The sequence below is a fragment of the Coregonus clupeaformis genome, chromosome 2, assembly GCF_020615455.1.
Source record: "Coregonus clupeaformis isolate EN_2021a chromosome 2, ASM2061545v1, whole genome shotgun sequence".
NCBI classification, from domain to species: Eukaryota; Metazoa; Chordata; class Actinopteri; order Salmoniformes; family Salmonidae; genus Coregonus; species Coregonus clupeaformis.
In genome coordinates, this window is record NC_059193.1 from 35,929,377 (window position 1) to 35,950,012 (window position 20,636).

The following is a 20,636-nucleotide window of genomic DNA, read 5'->3' on the forward strand; positions in this document are numbered from 1 at the left end:
TGCCTCTGGAAGCAACGTCAGCACAGAGGCAACGTCAGCACAAGAACAGGAACTGGAGCTTCTTGAAATACGTTTCCATGGCCAAGCAGCCAGACACAAGCCTAAGATCACCATGCGCAATGCCAAGCGTCGGCTGGAGTGGTGTAAAGCTCGCCGCCATTGGACTCTGGAGCAGTGGAAACACTTCTCTGGAGTGATGAATCACGCTTCACCATCTGGCAGTCCGACAGACTAATCTAAGTTTGGCGGATGCCAGGAGAACGCTACCTGCCAGAATGCATAGTGCCAACTGTAAAGTTTGATGGAGGAGGAATAATGGTCTGGGGATGTTTTTCATGGTTCGGGCTAGGCCCCTTAGTTCCAGTGAAGTTCTTAGTTCTTAAAGCTACAGCATACAATGACATTCTAGACGATTGTGTGCTTCCAACTTTGTGGCAACAGTTTGGGGAAGGCCTTTCCCTGTTTCAGCATGACAAGGCCCCCGTGCACAAAGCTAGGTCCATACAGAAATGGTTTGTCGAGATCGGTGTGTAAGAACTTGACTGGCCTGCACAGAGCCCTGACTTCAACCCCATTGAACACCTTTGGGATGAATTGGAACGCCGACTGCGAGCCAGGCCTAATCGCCCAACATCAGTGCCCGACCTCACTAATGCTCATGTGTCTGAATGAAAGCATGTCCCTGCAGCAATATTCCAACATCTAGTGGAAAACCTTCCCAGAAGAGTGAAGGCTGTTATAGCAGCAAAGGGGAGACCACCTCCATATTAATGCCCATGATTTTGGAATGAGATATTCGACGAGCAGGTGTCCACATACTTTTGGTCATGTAGTGTAATTAATCTCAGTCAGTGATTGACAGTAGGCTATAGGTATTATTGCATGTTAACTAGCCAATCCCAGTGAAATGAGATTCAATCTAGTCGTGATCAGTTTCATTTAGGCCTATTTCATTCAGGTAAACTAGTATATTGGCTTGATAGCAGCATTGATCTTGTTGATTTGCTAGAAACTTGACATGACACATCGAGGGTTCACGGTTGAACGTGGATGCACACCGGACAGTCCTTGCACACCTGGCGAAATGCCGTGAAAAGAGTGTGTCCCTTATTTTCGTGGACAGATTTTGGGCGGAGTAAAACCTCTCGCTTCGCCTCTTCCTCTCTGCCATACCACAAAAACAGTTACGCAACCTCTTTTCAACTGATAAATTATTTGGGATGTGTAGTCATCTTGTATAACTTTCGCTGTGTAACTGGAGTGACAGAAACTATACCTCCCACGTAACATTGCGATAAATTGCTTCTTTTGTTTCACTGGAGTATAGCTAGTTCACTACTTAAAAATCCCGTTTCATGATTGACTTTATTAATAAACAAATACTTATTCGCTCTCATGGCGGTATCTGCAGCCTGTCCTGCGTTCCAGCTTGGAAGACCTCGATATGATCAGGTAAAGCATATTATTTGACTTTTTTCATTAATCCCATTGTTTGGTATCTATAAGAGTGCAAAAATATATATATATTCGGAGAACCGATCTCTGCCTGCGATCACATCATTATGCTTACTGCTTGTGACTTTGTAGCGAAAGTTGCCCCTGATGTCTGCTCGATACATGTTTTTAAAATCTTTGTAATGCAATCCTGTTTATGTTCTGTGCAAATGCAAGAAAGTATCCTACTTTCTTGAAATTACCAAGTAGCGAAAACGAGGGGGAGGGGATGTGTTTCGGAGTTGATAGCAGGGTTGACCGTCCCACTGTAGCTAGATGCTGAGGCTAGAATACTTTGCGGACATCCTATGGTCCTAAAAATGGATCTAAACATTTTGCGCGCCTGATCTGTAATCAACATTAGTCTTACTTACTGCAAAATTGCTAACATTTTCTAAGGTTCTTTATTACACTTGAGTAGACTGCACTGAATAGGCATATAGAACAACCTAAATAGAATAGAATAGAATGGAATAGCTTTATTCTTACTTATGTGACATCCGCATAATTTTTGTGCAATTTTATGTCTAGGCACAAACTGAAACTTGCACGAGGGATAAAAAAATGACAATTAAGAATTTATGTAAGCCTATTAGAAGACTCATTATTTTGTTGTAAAGAATATGTTCCTTCCCACCATTTAAATATATGACTCAAACTGGATTTTTCCACTGCGCTATGTTCACGACATACTTAAGTCTGAGACTGCCATCGTTGAAGTCGTTTGAGGTGACATCAAAATGAGGGGTGTTGTACAAAACAAAGTCATCAGCGACTGAATCATCTATAACCAATCAGATTATCAAAGCTAATGACGAAATGTTAAAACAGCGCATGTTCTGGCTCTGGCCCAACCCACCGGTTTCTGGGACCAATCAGAACTATTAGAATGTGTTCGCGTTCTAGAAATCGTCAGGGAGGTATTCAGGTCATAAGAAGGAATTCTGAGTCGATATTCAGGTCATAAGAAGGAATTCCCCTCGACCACAGAAAACAAACATTCTTTCCCATTGACCCGCATTGTAAAAGAGCCAACTTCGTTGTAGATTTTTTGTTATACAGAAATAACAAAAAATGCCGAAAAGCTGCTGTGTTGTTCAATGTACATGTAACCAGGTCAAACATCCTGACCTACGGTTCGCAATGCTCCCACATAGGGAAATAGAGCCTGCAAGAAGAGCCCTGTGGCTTCAGGCTATTCTGCGTGGGAAATGTGGGGACCTGGTGTCCAATTAGGCTATACTTAGCAATGTGTGTGTGTGTGGAAAACATTTCATCACAGGTAAGACATTTAACTTGTTTAGTATAGTCCATTTGTAACTCCACTGGCTACTTACTGTATAGTTTGTTTGTGTTATTGGTCATGGTCATAGTCTCCTGAGTGGCGCAGTGGTCTAAGGCTGTGCCACTAGAGATCCTGGTTCGAATCCAGGCTCTGTCGCAGCCGGCCGCGACCAGGAGACTCATGGGCGGCGCACAATTGGCCCAGCGTCGTCCAGGGTAGGGGAGGGAATGGCCGGCAGGGATGTAGCTCAGTTGATAGAGCATGGCGTTTGCAACGCCAGGGTTGTGGGTTCGCTTCCCACGGGGGGCCAGTATGAAAAATAAAAATAAATATGGATTCACTAACTGTAAGTTGCTCTGGATAAGAGCGTCTGCTAAATGACTAAAATGTAAATGTAATGGCTATCTTAATGTTCTGGTTGGAAGCTAACTAGCACTCACTCATGTGGCTGCCAGCACTGTCATGAAAAGGGCCATGAGGGAAGCCCTACAATATTACGTTTTTCAAAGTAGTGAGAATGCTCGGGAGCAGGCAATGTTGAAAAGTAATCTTTAGACATGTTGTACTTTTCTTAACTGTAGTTTTGTGATTTACTAAAACAAGCAGACAAGAAAACTGTTTGAAAAAGGTCGTTTTTGTTGTTAGCCAATGGGGTAACCTAGGTAACAACAGGTTGTTTTCTCCATAGGCGGGTGGGGCCGCGATGTACTATCTAATACCAGCTGGGACTATCCAGACTCATTGCGGAGAAGAAACTAACCTCCGTGGGCGTGCTGTAGCGTTTGGCGGGAGCAAGGCGTTTAGGTAGCCAGGCAAACATCAGATAGTGCAGCTCCTAAGAATCTGGGTCATCCCGTTGCAATGTGTGCAAAATTAATGGTCTGTCTACCCTTATCTTTAGCATATCCATCAACTTTCTGTCCTGTGAAGCGATTATGCACTTGCAGTGGTCACCGGTCAACTACTACGATAATTTTACCTTCACATTGGCTCAAATTGCAATTCTGCATTTTTTGTTGGAAACCCTTCATGACTGCACTGGCAATTAATGAGATTAAAATGTCTGAAGCCTCACATGTAATTTGGCTTTTGTATAGTGCAATTCAGTGTTCTAGGCAAGCCTTTATTAAAATTGTTTTGAATGCAATGTGTTGTAGGGAAATGATTTACCTGCTGAAATGGTAAAGCACAAAGTTCACTAAAGTTTGATTTGTTGTTGTCTGGCCATGTTTATTGCTGTTACATGTTTTATACTGTAGGCACGTCTCATCAAAATGCATGGTGGTGGAATAACAAGAAGCTAATCGATAAGGGACACTTGCCCCTGCTCTTGGAACCAAACCAATCCCTCACAGATAACTGATTAGCAGCATCTCAAGAAGGAGCCACCAACACATAGAATACTGAGGTGCTGGACAGAGGAGGCAGACTCAATGCTGCAGGACTGTTTTGAGAATACTAATTGGAATATGTTAAAAAATAAATCCACCCAGGACTCATCCATCAACATTGAGGAATATACATTGTCAGTCACAGGCTTCATTAGGAAATGTGTTGATGTTGTACCCACAATAACAATCCGGACATACCCGAACCAAAAACCCTGGATGAACGGAGATATCCGTACCATGCTGAGAGCCCGTACTGCAGCATTCAATGTCAGCAGAACGAACCCCGATGACTCTGTGGCGTACAAGGCAAGCAGGTACGAGCTCCGTAAATCCATTAGGGGTGCTGTTACAGGCTTTGGTTCTTCCATTTAAATACTGAACAAAAATGTAAACGCAACATGTAAAGTGTTGGTCCCATGTTTCATGAGCTGAAATAAAAGATCCCCGAAATTTTCCAAACCCACAAAAAGCTTATTTCTCTCAAGTTTTGAGCACAAATTTGTTGACATCCCTGTTAGTGAGCATTTCTCCTTTGCCAAGATAATCCATCCACCTGAAAGGTGTGGCATATCAAGAAGCTGATCATTACACAGGTGCACTTGTGCTGGAGACAATAAAAGGCCACACTAAAATGTGCAGTTTTGTCACAGAACACAATGCCACAGATGTTTTGAGGGAGCGCACAATTGGCCTGCTGACTGCAGGAATGTTCACCAGAGCTGTTGCCAAATAATGTAATGTTAATTTCTCTACCATAAGCTGCCTCCAACGTCGTTTTAGAGAATTTGGAAGTATGTCCAACCGGCCTCACAACCGCAGACCATGTCCTCCACATCCAGCTTCTTCACTTGCGGGATCATCTGAGACCATCCACCCGGACAGCTGATACAACTGAGGAGTATGTAATAAAACCCTTTTGTGGCGAAAAACTCATTCTGATTGGCAGGGCCTGGCGCCCAAGTGGGTGTGCCTATGCCCTCCCCGGCCCATCCATGGCTGCGCCCCTGCCCAGTCATGTGAAATCCATAGATTAGGCCCTAATTTATTTATTTCAATTGACTGATTTCCTTATATGACCTGTAACTCAGTAAAATCTTTGAAATTGTTGCATGTTGCGTTTATATTTTTGTTCATTATATTTCGAGGTTGGACGTTAACACATTGGGCGCACCAATTGGTGTCACCTCGTTAGGCAGTGTGTTTTACACCTGTGCTGGCTTGTCATCTCGTTAGTCAGAAGGTATTTCACCTATTTAAGAGCGGCTGGCCCAGTGCTCCAGTTGGCATGAGAGATGTGGAGGGTAAACACCTTTAGTTGGCTCTCACGATTTTATTTCTAAAAAAACAATCCTTTATCTGATGTTCCCTGTTTTTTTTGTTGTCCACCTTTTGGTTTGCTTTCCGTCTTTAAGTTTGGTGTGGGTTTTAATTTTGTTTGCCTTTTCTTGATGCAAAAAGACAATACAAACTCGAATTGATGTTCAACAATTCTCAATGCATGTGGCAAGGACTACAGACTATCATGGACTACAAAGGCAAATCCCACCTAAGCCTCCCTCCCAGACGTGTTTAACACATTCTATGCTCGCTTCGAAGCAGACAATACCGAGCCATCCAGGAAGACTCTCGCTGCTCCGGATGACCAGATGCTTTCGCTCTCCGAGGCTGATGTGAGGAAAACTCTAGAGTGAACACTCAAAGCCTCCAGCCCAGATGGCATCCCTGGCCTCGGAGTGTGTGCTGACCAGCTAATGGGCGTCTTCTCTGACATCTTCAACCTGTCCCTGTCCCAGGCTGTAGTCCCCACCTGCTACAAGGAGACCACCATCGTCCCAGTGCCCAAGAAAAACAAGGTGACATCACCCCGGTCATCATGAAGTGCTTTGACAGGCTGGTCATGGTCCACATTAAGGCCAGCATGCCAGGCGTGCTGGACCCACTCCAATTTGCCTACCGCTCCAACAGATCCACAGAAGATGCCATTGCTATCGCTTTTCACATGGCCGTAACACATCTGGACAAGAGGAACACTTACAGTGCATTCGGAAAGTATGCAGAGCCCTTGACTTTTCCACATTTTGTTACGTTACAGCCTTATTCTAAAATTGATTAAATTGTATTTTTTCTTCATCAATCCACACACAATACCCCATAATGACAAAGCAAAAACAGGTTTTTAGAAATGTTTGCCTAATATATATATATATATATATATATATATATATATATATATATATATAGTATGTATGTATGTGTGTATATGTGTGTGTATATATATATATATATATATATGTATGTGTGTATATATATATGTATGTGTGTGTGTGTGTGTGTGTGTGTGTATATATATATATATATATATATATATATATGTGTATGTGTGTGTATATATATATATGTATATATGTATGTATGTATGTGTGTATATATGTATGTATGTGATATATATATATACAGTGCCCTCCACTAATATTGGCACCCTTGGTAAATATGAGCAAAATGGGCTGTGACGTTTTTCTTTATTGTTTATCCTCTTGGTCTTTCATTTAAAATATTCACAAAAATCTAACCTTTTAAATAAAGTAAAATTGAAAGAAAATGTTTATTCTTATCATAAAACAAATATTTCTCTCAAATATATGTGTGCCACAATTATTGGCACCCCTTCATTCAATACTTTGTGCAACCTCCCTTTGCCAACATAACAGCTCTGAGTCTTCTCCTATAAAGTGTAATGAGGTTAGAGAACACATGGCAAGGGATCTGAGACCATTCCTCCATACAGAATCTCTTCAGATTCCGAGGTCCATGCTTGTGGACTCTCCTCTTCAGCTCATCCCACATGTTTTCTATGGGGTTTAGGTCAGGGAACTGGGATGGTCATGGCAAAACCTTGATTCTGTGGTCAGTGAACCATTTTTGTGTTGATTTTGAGGTGTGCTTTGGATCATTGTCCTGCTGGAAGATCCAACTTTAAGCTTCCTAGCAGAGGCAGTCAGGTTTTGATGTAATATCTGCTGGTACTTGATGGAGTCCATGATACCATGTATCCTAACAATTTGTCCAGGGCCTTTGGAAGAAAAACAGCCCCACAACATCAAAGATCCACCACCATACTTCACATTGGGGATGAGGTACTTTAATGCATGGCTATCGTTCTGTCTACGTCAAAACCACCTCTGGTGTTTGTTTCCAAAAAGCTATATTTTGGTCTCTTCTGACCATAGAACCCGGTCCCATTGAAAGTTCCAGTAACGTTTGGCAAACTGTAGGCGCTTAAGGTTGTTGTTTGATGACAGCAAAGGCTTTTTTATGGCAACCCTCCCAAACAACTTGTGGTTATGTAGGTGGCGTCTGATCGTAGTTTTGGAGACTTTCTGACCCCAAGACCCAACTAACGTCTGCAATTCTCCAGCTGTGATCCTTGGAGATTTTTTGGCCACTCGACCCATCCTCCTCACTGTGCGTGGGGTCAATATAGACACACATCCTCTTCCAGGCCAATTGTTAACATCTCCAGTTGCTTTAAACTTCTTAATTAATGCCCTGATAGTGGAAATGGGCATTTTCAACCGTTTAGCTATTTCTTTATAGCCATTTCCAGATTTGTGCAGCTCAACAGCCTTTAGTCGCACATCATTACTGTATTCTCGGGTCTTTCCCATAGTGATGGATGACTATGGGAACATGGCCTGTGTGTCACCTCATATTTATACCCTGTGAAACAGGAAGTCATGGCTTACTACTTAATTGTTCCTAATCACTCAGGTGAACTTAAAAATGTAAAATATGAATGGGAATATACTTCAGTTAGATTTTACTCATGCATTTCTAGGGGTGCCAATAATTGTGGCACACATGTTTCGGAGAAAAATATTTATTGCATTTATTTCACATTTTATTTTTTTCAATCATTTTTACTTTAACTAAAGGTTCGATTTTTGTGAATATTTTGAATGAAAGACCAAGAGGATAAACAGCAAAGAAATTGTTTCACATCCCGTTTTGCTCATAGTTACCAAGGGTGCCAATATTAGTGGAGGGCACTGTGTATATATATATATATATATATATATATATATATATATACAGTGGGGAAAAAAGTATTTAGTCAGCCACCAATTGTGCAAGTTCTCCCACTTAAAAAGATGAGAGAGGCCTGTAATTTTCATCATAGGTACACGTCAACTATGACAGACAAAATGAGAATTTTTTTCTCCAGAAAATCACATTGTGGGATTTTTAATGAATTTATTTGCAAAGGAGGTTTTCACTCAAAATCTCACGATACATGGCCCCATTCATTCTTTCCTTTACACGGATCAGTCGTCCTGGTCCCTTTGCAGAAAAACAGCCCCAAAGCATGATGTTTCCACCCCCACGCTTCACAGTAGGTATGGTGTTCTATGGATGCAACTCAGCATTCTTTGTCCTCCAAATACGACGAGTTGAGTTTTTACCAAAAAGTTATATTTTGGTTTCATCTGACCATATGACATTCTCCCAATCCTCTTCTGGATCATCCAAATGCACTCTAGCAAACTTCAGACGGGCCTGGACATGTACTGGCTTAAGCAGGGGGACACGTCTGGCACTGCAGGATTTGAGTCCCTGGCGGTGTAGTGTGTTACTGATGGTAGGCTTTGTTACTTTGGTCCCGGCTCTATGCAGGTTATTCACTAGGTCCCCCCATGTGGTTCTGGGATTTTTGCTCACCGTTCTTGTGATCATTTTGACCCCACAGGGTGAGATCTTGTGTGGAGCCCCAGATCGAGGGAGATTATCAGTGGTCTTGTATGTCTTCCATTTCCTAATAATTGCTCCCACAGTTGATTTCTTCAAACCAAGCTGCTTACCTATTGCATATTCAGTCTTCCCAGCCTGGTGCAGGTCTACAATTTTGTTTCTGGTGTCCTTTGACAGCTCTTTGGTCTTGGCCATAGTGGAGTTTGGAGTGTGACTGTTTGAGGTTGTGGACAGGTGTCTTTTATACTGATAACAAGTTCAAACAGGTGCCATTAATACAGGTAACGAGTGGAGGACAGAGGAGCCTCTTAAAGAAGAAGTTACAGGTCTGTGAGAGCCAGAAATCTTGCTTGTTTGTAGGTGACCAAATACTTATTTTCCACCATAATTTGCAAATAAATTCATTAAAAATCCTACAATGTGATTTTCTGGATTTTTTTTCTCAATTTGTCTGTCATAGTTGACGTGTACCTATGATGAAAATTACAGGCCTCTCTCATCTTTTTAAGTGGGAGAACTTGCACAATTGGTGGCTGACTAAATACTTTTTTTCCCCACTGTAGTAGGGTGTTGTAGATTCCAACAGGCCTATATTCTACATTGTTATGCACAGAAAATGTGGTAATTAACTAAAATGACCATAATCCATTGCGTGCCTACTTGTACGGTCTGTGTTTCTTTTACGCCTGCTACGTAAAAGAGACCGAAGAATGCGTGATCGAGAGGGATAGACACTGAGCTATAACAAGGGGATAGAGAGTGGTTGCTTCATGAGTTAGCTTTACCTGAAAACACATCTAAGTGATTGATAGATGGTATTCAGCAGTCATAAATGTATGCCTTATTTACTTTGAAGAACTACTAAAATAGTGATAGCAGCTCTATAGAGATGATGACTTGGAATTAAATAATAAAGTCATCAAATAAAACAAATGTAATATACACAACAACTTAAATATTTTATTAAAGTCATGTGAATAAATGTTATTGTAGTTTAATAAGTGATCAGCAGTAATGGGCAGTCACAACCATCATGGGACTTTTATTAATTGTTTTATTCTGTTGATACAGCATTCAACCCACATAATGCATAGTGCATTTATTGTTGGAAAAAGTATAGAAATCGAAAACCGTGATTATTTTTAAATAATCCAACCGACACCGAATCGACTTCAAAAAACACTAATCGCTCAGCACTATGACACACACATGCTACACATTACATTTACATTTGAGTCATTTAGCAGACGCTCTTATCCAGAGCGACTTACAGTTAGTGAGTGCATACATTATTTTCTCACAGCGCCAAGAGGCTTAAGTCTATTTAGACCTCCATTTTGCAACCTCTGATGCAATTGCAAAACCAAAATAATTGTGTTCATGTGAAACATTGAAGCTACCTGTGATAGCAATTTTGAATTTCACCATTACAAGCATCCAGTCATATGATGTCAAATGCTGCATTTATCAATGGGTGATGGAAGGTTTCATTGTTTCACGAATAGAGCATCCATCCATATTTTGTGCCCCAAAAATCTTCAGCACAGGTTGCAACGCTTACAGTAATAAAGGCATATGCAGTAGCATTTTCAGTTTGTTGCATCATACCAGTTAAAATTAGGCCAGGTCTTGAATCAGCATGAATCTCACTGTCTCCTATTGCTGCTGCCCGTCATACATCTCTGCTAGCTGTGTGTTGTGTATTCTCTGGAGAGCTGAAGCACATGCATAATTAAAGCAGTCTTCACACATGCAGCCTGTGCTCTTCTCCCAGACAAAACTGGAGCTACAGCAGAGCTACAGATGTAGGAACTTAATTTGGGCCAATTTGCTACAGCAGGAAATGTGAATTATTTTGTGGGTTATAATCGATGGACATTTTTGTATGGGTTGATACATTTTTCATAAGGTAAAATCAAGTCTGAAATTTCAAAGTGTAAATTACTAACTTCAGAAGCCTTTTTAATCCTCAAATACACTACAAGTTATCCGCAACAGGGTGATCAAATTAAGATCCTACATCTGTACACATGGGCTGCGAAGACATTATATATGGGCTGTGAGAACACTGAATAACAAAAGGATACACAGATTTACAGAACGGTAGCTACTACATTCTTCACAATTACATGTCAAGAGAGGTGGAGGAGCCTGTGGCGTGTTTTCAATTAAAACCGAATGTAGGAAAGATAATGAAGATGGAGAGACGAACTCTCCTGTTTTGCCTTTCGTCGCCTGGCTTTCATAAGTGATAAATGGCTAGAAGGCATCTGATTTGAAGCTGCCATGTTTCAGTCCATCTGGTTTGCCAAATAGAATCTTGGCATGCACTGCCATCAGGCCTTTTCAAACTGCTGGCACCCAATGTGCGGCCGGGCCCATCTAGTAAGTGGAGCGGAAAAGAGAAATGCTTCACCACCGAGTTTAGTTTAGTTTATTAGGATCCCCATTAGCTACTGCACATGCAGCAGCTACTCTTCCTGGGGCCCACATAAAACATACAAATACATTAAAGTGCAGAACAGTTATAGACAAGGACATAAAAATGTATATACAGTGCTATGAAAAAGTATTTGCCCCCTTTCTAATTTTCTCTACTTTTGCATATTTGTGATACTGAATGTTATCAGATCTTCAACCAAAACCTAATATTAAATAAAGGGAACATAAGTGAACAAATAACACAACAATTACATATTTATTTCATTTATTTCATAAACAACGTTATGCAACACCCAATTCCCCTGTGTGAAAAAGTAATTGCCCCCTTACACTCAATAACTGGTTGTGCCACCTTTAGCTGCAATGACTCCAACCAAATGCTTCCTGTGTAGTTGTTGATCAGTCACTCACGTCGATGTGGAGGAATTTTGGCCCACTCTTCCATGCAGAACTGCTTTAACTCAGTGACGTGTGGGTTTTCAAGCATGAACTGCTCGTTTCAAGTCCTGCCACAACATCTCAATTGGGATTAGGTCTGGACTTTGACTAGGCCATTCCAAAACTTCAAATGTGTTGCTTTTTAGCAATTTTCATGTATACTTGATTGTGTTTTTTGGGATCATTGTCTTTCTGCATGACCTAGCTGCGCTTCAGATTCAGCTCACAGACGGATGGTCTGACATTCTCCTGTAGAATTCTCTGATACAGAGCAGAATTCATGGTTCCTTCTATTAAGGCAAAGCATCCCCAAAACATCACACCACCACCACCATGCTTGACCTTTGGTATGATGTTCTTACTGTGGAATGCAGAGTTTGGTTTTCGCCAGGCATTACTGGAACCATGTCGTCCAAAAAAGTTATACTTTTGAATCATCTGTCCATAGAACGTTCTTCCAAGAGTCTTGATGATCATCCATGTGCTTTTTGGCAAACTTGAGTCAACTTTTTGGAGTGGCGCAGTGGTCTAAGGCACTGCATTGTCATTGTGTCATTCAAACTAATTGTGTCATTCAAACATACAAACTGCTTTTGTCAAATAATCCTCAATTTGCAGCAATTACAGCCTTGCAGACCTTTGGCATTCTAGTTGTCAATTTGTTGAGGTAATCTGAAGAGATTTCACCCCATGCTTCCTGAAGCACCTCCCACAAGTTGGATTGGCTCGATGGGCACTTCTTATTTACCATACGGTCAAGCTGCTCCCACAACAGCTCAATGGGGTTGAGATCCGGTGACTGTGCTGGCCACTCCATTATAGACAGAATACCAGCTGACTGCTTCTTCCCTAAATAGTTATTGCATAGTTTGGAGCTGTGCTTTGGGTCATTGTCCTGTTGTAGGAGAAAATTGGCTCCAATCAAGCGCCGTCCACAGGGTATGGCATGGCATTGCAAAATGGAGTGAAAGCCTTCCTTCTTCAAGATCCCTTTTGCCCATTTTAATATTTTATTTTTATTGGCCAGTCTGAGATATGGCTTTTTCTTTGCAACTCTGCCTAGAAGGTCAGCATCCCGGAGTCGCCTCTTCACTGTTGACGTTGAGACTGGTGTTTTGCGGGTACTATTTAATGAAGCTGCCAGTTGAGGACCTGTGAGGCGTCTGTTTCTCAAACTAGACACTAATGTATTTGTCCTCTTGCTCAGTGGTGCACCGGGGCCTCCCACTTCTCTTTCTATTCTGGTTAGAGCCAGTTTGCACTGTTCTGTGAAGGGAGGAGTACACAGTGTTGTACGAGATCTTCAGTTTCTTGGCAATTTCTCGCATGGTATAGCCTTCATTTCTCAGAACAAGAATAGACTGACGAGTTTTAGAAGAAAGTTATTTGTTTCTGGCCATTTTAATCCTGTAATCGAACCCACAATTTCTGATGCTCCAGATACTCAACTAGTCTCAAGAAGGCCAGTTTTATTGCTTCTTTAATTTTCACAACAGTTTTCAGCTGTGCTAACATAATTGCAAAAGGGTTTTCTAATGATCAATTAGCCTTTTAAAATGATAAACTTGGATTAGCAAACACAACATGCCATTGGAACACAGGACTGTACTCCTATGTACAGTGAGGGAAAAAAGTATTTGATCCCCTGCTGATTTTGTACGTTTGCCCACAGACAAAGACATGATCAGTCTATAATTTTAATGGTAGGTTTATTTGAACAGTGAGAGACAGAATAACAACAATAAAAAAATCCAGAAAAACGCATGTCAAAAATGTTATAAATTGATTTGCATTTTAATGAGGGAAATAAGTATTTGACCCCTCTGCAAAACATGACTTAGTACTTGGTGGCAAAACCCTTGTTGGCAATCTGTCATGAGAATTTTTATCTCTAATTAATCAAACTTAATGCTCTGAATAATTCCCAGGGTGTAAATTCTCTGGTTTAATCATGAATTAAACAAAGGTCCGCAACCAGCAAGAATGATCTGTATTTTTAATCATGGAGAGCTCTGGCGCCAAAAAACATACATACAGCTTTTATATCCCTTGACACACAAAGGCACTTTCCTCTGCCCACCTTTAAACCGTTTCTTAGTCCCCTTCACCCTGGAATGCTTTCTCTACAGTTTCTAACTCCTCCCCCTCTGTTAGTGGGTTGACACTACATTATAACTCTAACACCGTTCACACATTTATACTGTATTTGGGGTGAAATCCTTTAGTCATTATTCTTAAAATACAAATTAATCTATCACAATCACAGAGGTCAGACGTTTCTTGTAGTTGGCCACCAGGTTTAAACACATCTCAGAAGGGATTTTGTTCCACTCCTCTTTGCAGATCTTCTCCAAGTCATTCAGGTTTCGAGGCTGACGTTTGGCAACTCGAACCTTGAGCTCCCTCCACAGATTTTCTATGGGAATAAGGTCTGGAGACTGGCTAGGCCACTCCAGGACCTTAATGTGCTTCTTCTTGAGCCACTCCTTTGTTGCCTTGGCTGTGTGTTTTGGGGCATTGTCATGCTGGAATACCCATCCACGACCCATTTTCAATGCCCTGGCTGAGGGAAGGAGGTTCTCACCCAAGATTTGACGGTACATGGCCCCATCCATCGTCCCTTTGATGCGGTGAAGTTGTCCTGTCCCCTTAGCAGAAAAACACCCCCAAAGCATAATGTTTCCACCTCCATGTTTGACGGTGGGGATGGTGTTCTTGGGGTCATAGGCAGCATTCCTCCTCCTCCAAACACGGCGAGTTGAGTTGATGCCAAAGAGCTCGATTTTGGTCTCATCTGACCACAACACTTTCACCCAGTTCTCCTCTGAATCATTCAGATGTTCATTGGCAAACTTCAGACGGCCCTGTATATGTTCTTTCTTGAGCAGCGGGACCTTGCGGGCGCTGCAGGATTTCAGTCCTTCGCGGCGTAGTCTGTTACCAATTGTTTTCCTGGTGACTATGGTCCCAGCTGCCTTGAGATCATTGACAAGATCCTCCCGTGTAGTTCTGGGCTGATTCTCATGATCATTGCAACTCCACGAGTTGAGATCTTGCATGGAGCCCCAGGCCGAGAGAGATTGACAGTTATTTTGTGTTTCTTCCATTTGCGAATAATCGCACCAACTGTTGTCACCTTCTCACCAAGCTGCTTGGTGATGGTCTTGTAGCCCATTCCAGCCTTGTGTAGGTCTACAATCTTGTCCCTGACATCCTTAGAGAGCTCTTTGGTCTTGGCCATGGTGGAGAGTTTGGAATCTGATTGATTGATTGCTTCTGTGGACAGGTGTATTTTATACAGGTAACAAGCTGAGATTAGGAGCACTCCCTTTAAGAGTGTGCTCCTAATTTCAGCTCGTTACCTGTATAAAAGACAACTGGGAGCCAGAAATCTTTCTGATTGAGAGGGGGTCAAATACTTATTTCCCTCATTAAAATGCAAATCAATTTATAACATTTTTGACATGCGTTTTTCATGATTTTTTTGTTGTTATTCTGTCTCTCACTGTTCAAATAAACCTACCATTAAAATGATAGACTGATAATTTCTTTGTCAGTGGGCAAACGTACAAAATCAGCAGGGGATCAAATACTTTTTTCCTTCACTGTAGATATTCCATTAAAAATCAGCAGTTTCCAGCTACAATAGCCATTTACAACATTAACAATGTATTTCTGATCAATTTGTTGTTATTTTAATGGACAAAAAAAATGCTTTTCTTTCGAAAACAAGGACATTTCTAAGTGACCCCAAACTTTTGAACGGTTGTGTGTGTGTGTGTGTGTGAGATATATATATATATATATATATGAATGAAATAATCTTATTAAATACTTTTTTCTTTACATAGTTGAATGTGCTGACAACAAAATCACACAAATTATCAATGGATATCAAATGTATCAACCCATGGAGGTCTGGATTTGGAGTCACACTCAAAATTAAAGTGGAAAACCACACTACAGGCTGATCCAACTTTGATGTAATGTCCTTAAAACAAGTCAAAATGAGGCTCTGTAGTGTGTCTGGCCTCCACGTGCCTGGAGCGAGACATGATGTCCCAGATGTGCTCAATTGGATTCAGGTCTGGGGAACGGGCGGGCCAGTCCATAGCATCAATGCCTTCCTCTTGCAGGAACATCTGACACACTCCAGCCACATGAGGTCTAGCATTGTCTAGCATTAGGAGGAACCCAGGGCCAACCGCACCAGCATATGGTCTCACAAGGGGTCTGAGGATCTCATCTCGGTACCTAATGGCAGTCAGGCTACCTCTGGCGAGCACATGGAGGGCTGTGCGGCCCCCCAAAGAAATGCCACCCCACACCATGACTGACCCACCGCCAAACCGGTCATGCTGGAGGATGTTGCAGGCAGCAGAACGTTCTCCACAGCGTCTCCAGACTCTGTCACGTCTGTCACATGCTCAGTGTGAACCTGCTTTCATCTGTGAAGAGCACAGGGCGCCAGTGGCGAATTTGCCAATCTTGGTGTTCTCTGGCAAATGCCAAACGTCCTGCACGGTGTTGGGCTGTAAGCACAACCCCCACCTGTGGATGTCGGGCCCTCATACCACCCTCATGGAGTCTGTTTCTGACTGTTTGAGCAGACACATGCACATTTGTGGCCTGCTCAAGGTCATTTTGCAGGCCTCTGGCAGTGCTCCTCCTGCTCCTCCTTGCACAAAGGCGGAGGTAGCGGTCCTGCTGCTGGGTTGTTGCCATCCTACGGCCTCCTCCACGTCTCCTGATGTACTCGCCTGTCTCCTGGTAGCGCTTCCATGCTCTGGACACTACGCTGACAGACACAGCAAACCTTCTTGCCACAGCTCGCATTGATGTGCCATCCTGGATGAGCTGCACTACCTGCGCCACTTGTGTGGGTTGTAGACTCCATCTCATGCTACCACTAGAGTGAAAGCACCGCCAGCATTCAAAAGTGACCAAAACATCAGCCAGGAAGCATAGGAACTGAGAAGTGGTCTGTGGTCACCACCTGCAGAACCACTCCTTTATTGCGGGTGTCTTGCTAATTGCCTATAATTTCCACCTGTTGTCTATTCCATTTGCACAACAGCATGTGAAATTTATTGTCAATCAGTGTTGCTTCCTAAGTGGACAGTTTGATTTCACAGAAGTGTGATTGACTTGGATAACATTGTTGTTTAATTGTTCCCTTAATTGTTTTGAGCAGTGTATATACAGTGGGGAGAACAAGTATTTGATACACTGCCGATTTTGCAGGTTTTCCTACTTATAAAGCATGTAGAGGTCTGTAATTTTTATCATAGGTACACTTCAACTGTGAGAGACGGAATCTAAAACAAAAATCCAGAAAATCACATTGTATGATTTTTAAGTAATTCATTTGCATTTTATTGCATGACATAAGTATTTGATACATCAGAAAAGCAGAACTTAATATTTGGTACAGAAACCTTTGTTTGCAATTACAGAGATCATACGTTTCCTGTAGGTCTTGACCAGGTTTGCACACACTGCAGCAGGGATTTTGGCCCACTCCTCCATACAGACCTTCTCCAGATCCTTCAGGTTTCGGGGCTGTCGCTGGGCAATACAGACTTTCAGCTCCCTCCAAAGATTTTCTATTGGGTTCAGGTCTGGAGACTGGCTAGGCCACTTCAGGACCTTGACATGCTTCTTATGGAGCCACTCCTTAGTTGCCCTGGCTGTGTGTTTCGGGTCGTTGTCATACTGGAAGACCCAGCCACGACCCATCTTCAATGCTCTTACTGAGGGAAGGAGGTTGTTGGCCAAGATCTCGCGATACATGGCCCCATCCATCCTCCCTTCAATACGGTGCAGTCGTCCTGTCCCCTTTGCAGAAAAGCATCCCCAAAGAATGATGTTTCCACCTCCATGCTTCACGGTTGGGATGGTGTTCTTGGGGTTGTACTCATCCTTCTTCTTCCTCCAAACACGGCGAGTGGAGTTTAGACCAAAAAGCTATATTTTTGTCTCATCAGACCACATGACCTTCTCCCATTTCTCCTCTGGATCATCCAGATGGTCATTGGCAAACTTCAGACGGGCCTGGACATGCGCTGGCTTGAGCAGGGGGACCTTGCGTGCGCTGCAGGATTTTAATCCATGGCGGCGTAGTGTGTTACTAATGGTTTTCTTTGAGACTGTGGTCCCAGCTCTCTTCAGGTCATTGACCAGGTCCTGCCGTGTAGTTCTGGGCTGATCCCTCACCTTCCTCATGATCATTGATGCCCCACGAGGTGAGATTTTGCATCGAGCCCCAGACCGAGGGGGATTGACCGTCATCTTGAACTTCTTTCATTTTCTAATAATTGCGCCAACAGTTGTTGCCTTCTCACCAAGCTGCTTGCCTATTGTCCTGCAGCCCATCCCAGCCTTGTGCAGGTCTACAATTTTATCCCTGATGTCCTTACACAGCTCTCTGGTCTTGGCCATTGTGGAGAGGTTGGAGTCTGTTTGAGTGTGTGGACAGGTGTCTTTTATACAGGTAACGAGTTCAAACAGGTGCAGTTAATACAGGTAATGAGTGGAGAACAGGAGGGCTTCTTAAAGAAAAACTAACAGGTCTGTGAGAGACGGAATTCTTACTGGTTGGTAGGTGATCAAATACGTATGTCATGCAATAAAATGCAAATGAATTACTTAAAAATCATACAATGTGATTTTCTGGATTTCTGTTTTAGATTCCATCTCTCACAGTTGAATTGTACCTATGATAAAAATTACAGACCTCTACATGCTTTGTAAGTAGGAAAACCTACAAAATCGGCAGTGTATCAAATACTTGTTCTCCCCACTGTATATAGTACCAGTAAAAAGTTTGGACACACCTACTCATTCCAGGGTTTTTCTTTATTTTTACTATTTTCTACATTGTAGAATAATAGTGAAGACATCAAAACTATGAAATAACACATATGGAATCATGTAGTAACCAAAAAAGTGTTAAACATATCAAAATATATTTTATATTTGAGATTCTTCAAAGTAGCCACCCTTTGCCTTGATGACAGCTTTACACACTTTATACACTACGCATTCTCTCAACCAGCTTCATGAGGTAGTCACCTAGAATGCATTTCAATTAACATGTGTGCCTTGTTAAATGTTAATTTGTGGAACTTTCTTTCCTTAATGCGTTTGAGCCAATCAGTTGTGTTGTGACAAGGTAGGGTTGGTATACAGAAGATAGCCCTATTTGGTAAAAGACCAAGTCCATATTATGGCAAGGACAGCTCAAATAAACAAAGAGAAATGACAGTCCATCATTACTTTAAGACATGAAGGTCAGTAAAATTTCAAGAACTTTGAAAGTTTCTTCAAGTTCAGTCGCAAAACCCATCAAGCGCTATGATGAAACTGGCTCTCATGAGGACCGCCACAGGAATGGAAGAACCAGAGTTACCTCTGCTGCAGAGGATACGTTCATTAGAGTTACCAGCCTCAGAAATTGCAGCCCAAATAAATACTTCACAGAGTTCAAGTAACTGACACATCTCAACATCAACTTTTCAGAGGAGGCTGTGTGAATCAGGCCTTCATGGTCGAATTGCTGCAAAGAAACCACTACTAAAGAAGAAGTGGCGCCGGAGAAGATGGCTGCCGTTTTACAGCCCTCTAACCAATTGTACTATTATGTGTGTTTTTTCGCGTTATTTGTAATTTATTCTGTACATAATGTTTCTGCCACTGTCTCTTATGACCAAAAAGAGCTTCTGGATATCAAGACAGCGATTACTCACCTCGTATTGGACGAAGATTCTTTCTTCAACGAGCCGGACGCGAAGGATATTCTACAGACACCCGACAAGGCCCAAATCCCCGTCATTCGCATGAAAAAGAGACGGAGATATCGTGGACGTAGGTCGTGGTGCCTTGTAAGGATCCGACGGCGAGCGGGTAAACTGCCTCTTCCATCAATCCTATTAGCCAATGTTCAATCATTTGAAAACAAATTGGACGACCTAAGATTACGGTTATCCTACCAACGGGACATTAAAAACTGTAATATCTTATGTTTCACCGAGGCGTGGCTGAATGACGACATGGACAACATACAGCTGACGGGATATACGCTACATCGGCAGGATAGAACTCCGGTCTGACTCCGGTATGACAAGGGGTGGTGGTCTGTGTATATTTGTAAACAACAGCAGGTGCACAAAATCTAATACTAAGGAAGTCTCTAGGTTTTGCTCGCCTGAGGTAGAGTATCTCATAATAAGCTGTAGACCACACTATTTACCAAGAGACTTTTCATCTATATTTTTCGTAGCTGTCTATTTACCACCACAAACCGATGCTGGCATTAAGATTGCACTCAATGAGCTGTATAAGGCCATAAGTAAACAGGAAAACGCTCATCCAGAGGCAGCGCTCCTAGTGGCCGGGGACTTTAATGCAGGGAAAATTAAATCCGTTCTACCTCATTTCTACCAGCATGTTAAATGTGCAACCAGAGGAAAAAAAACTCTAGACCACCTTTACTCCACACACAGAGACGCATACAAAGCTCTCCCTCGCCCTCCATTTGGCAAATCTGATCATAACTCTATCCTCCTGATTCCTGCTTATAAGCAAAAACTAAAGCAGGAAGCACCAGTGACTCGGTTAATAGAAAAGTGGTCAGATGATGCAGATGCTAAGCTACAGGACTGTTTTGCTAGCACAGACTGGAATATGTTCCGGGATTCTTCAGATAGCATTGAGGAGTACACCACATCAGTCACTGGCTTCATCAATAAGTGCATCGATGACGTCGTCCCCACAGTGACCGTACGTTCATACCCCAACCAGAAGCCATGGATTACAGGCAACATCCGCACTGAGCTAAA

At 42.2% G+C, this 20,636-nt stretch overlaps 1 protein-coding gene across 2 annotated transcripts in view; it reads left to right on the forward strand.

Moving 5' to 3' along the window:
• The first annotated feature begins 1,168 nt into the window (after positions 1 to 1,168).
• Positions 1,169 to 20,636, forward strand: part of LOC121534850 (sideroflexin-5) — a 32,588-nt gene continuing 13,120 nt past the window's right edge. For both annotated transcript variants that reach the window (XM_041841444.1, XM_041841452.1), the window contains exon 1: positions 1,169 to 1,452. In XM_041841444.1, the coding sequence (XP_041697378.1) occupies positions 1,396 to 1,452 (57 nt within the window). In that variant the 5' untranslated portion in view covers positions 1,169 to 1,395. The remainder of the gene's footprint in view (positions 1,453 to 20,636) is intronic.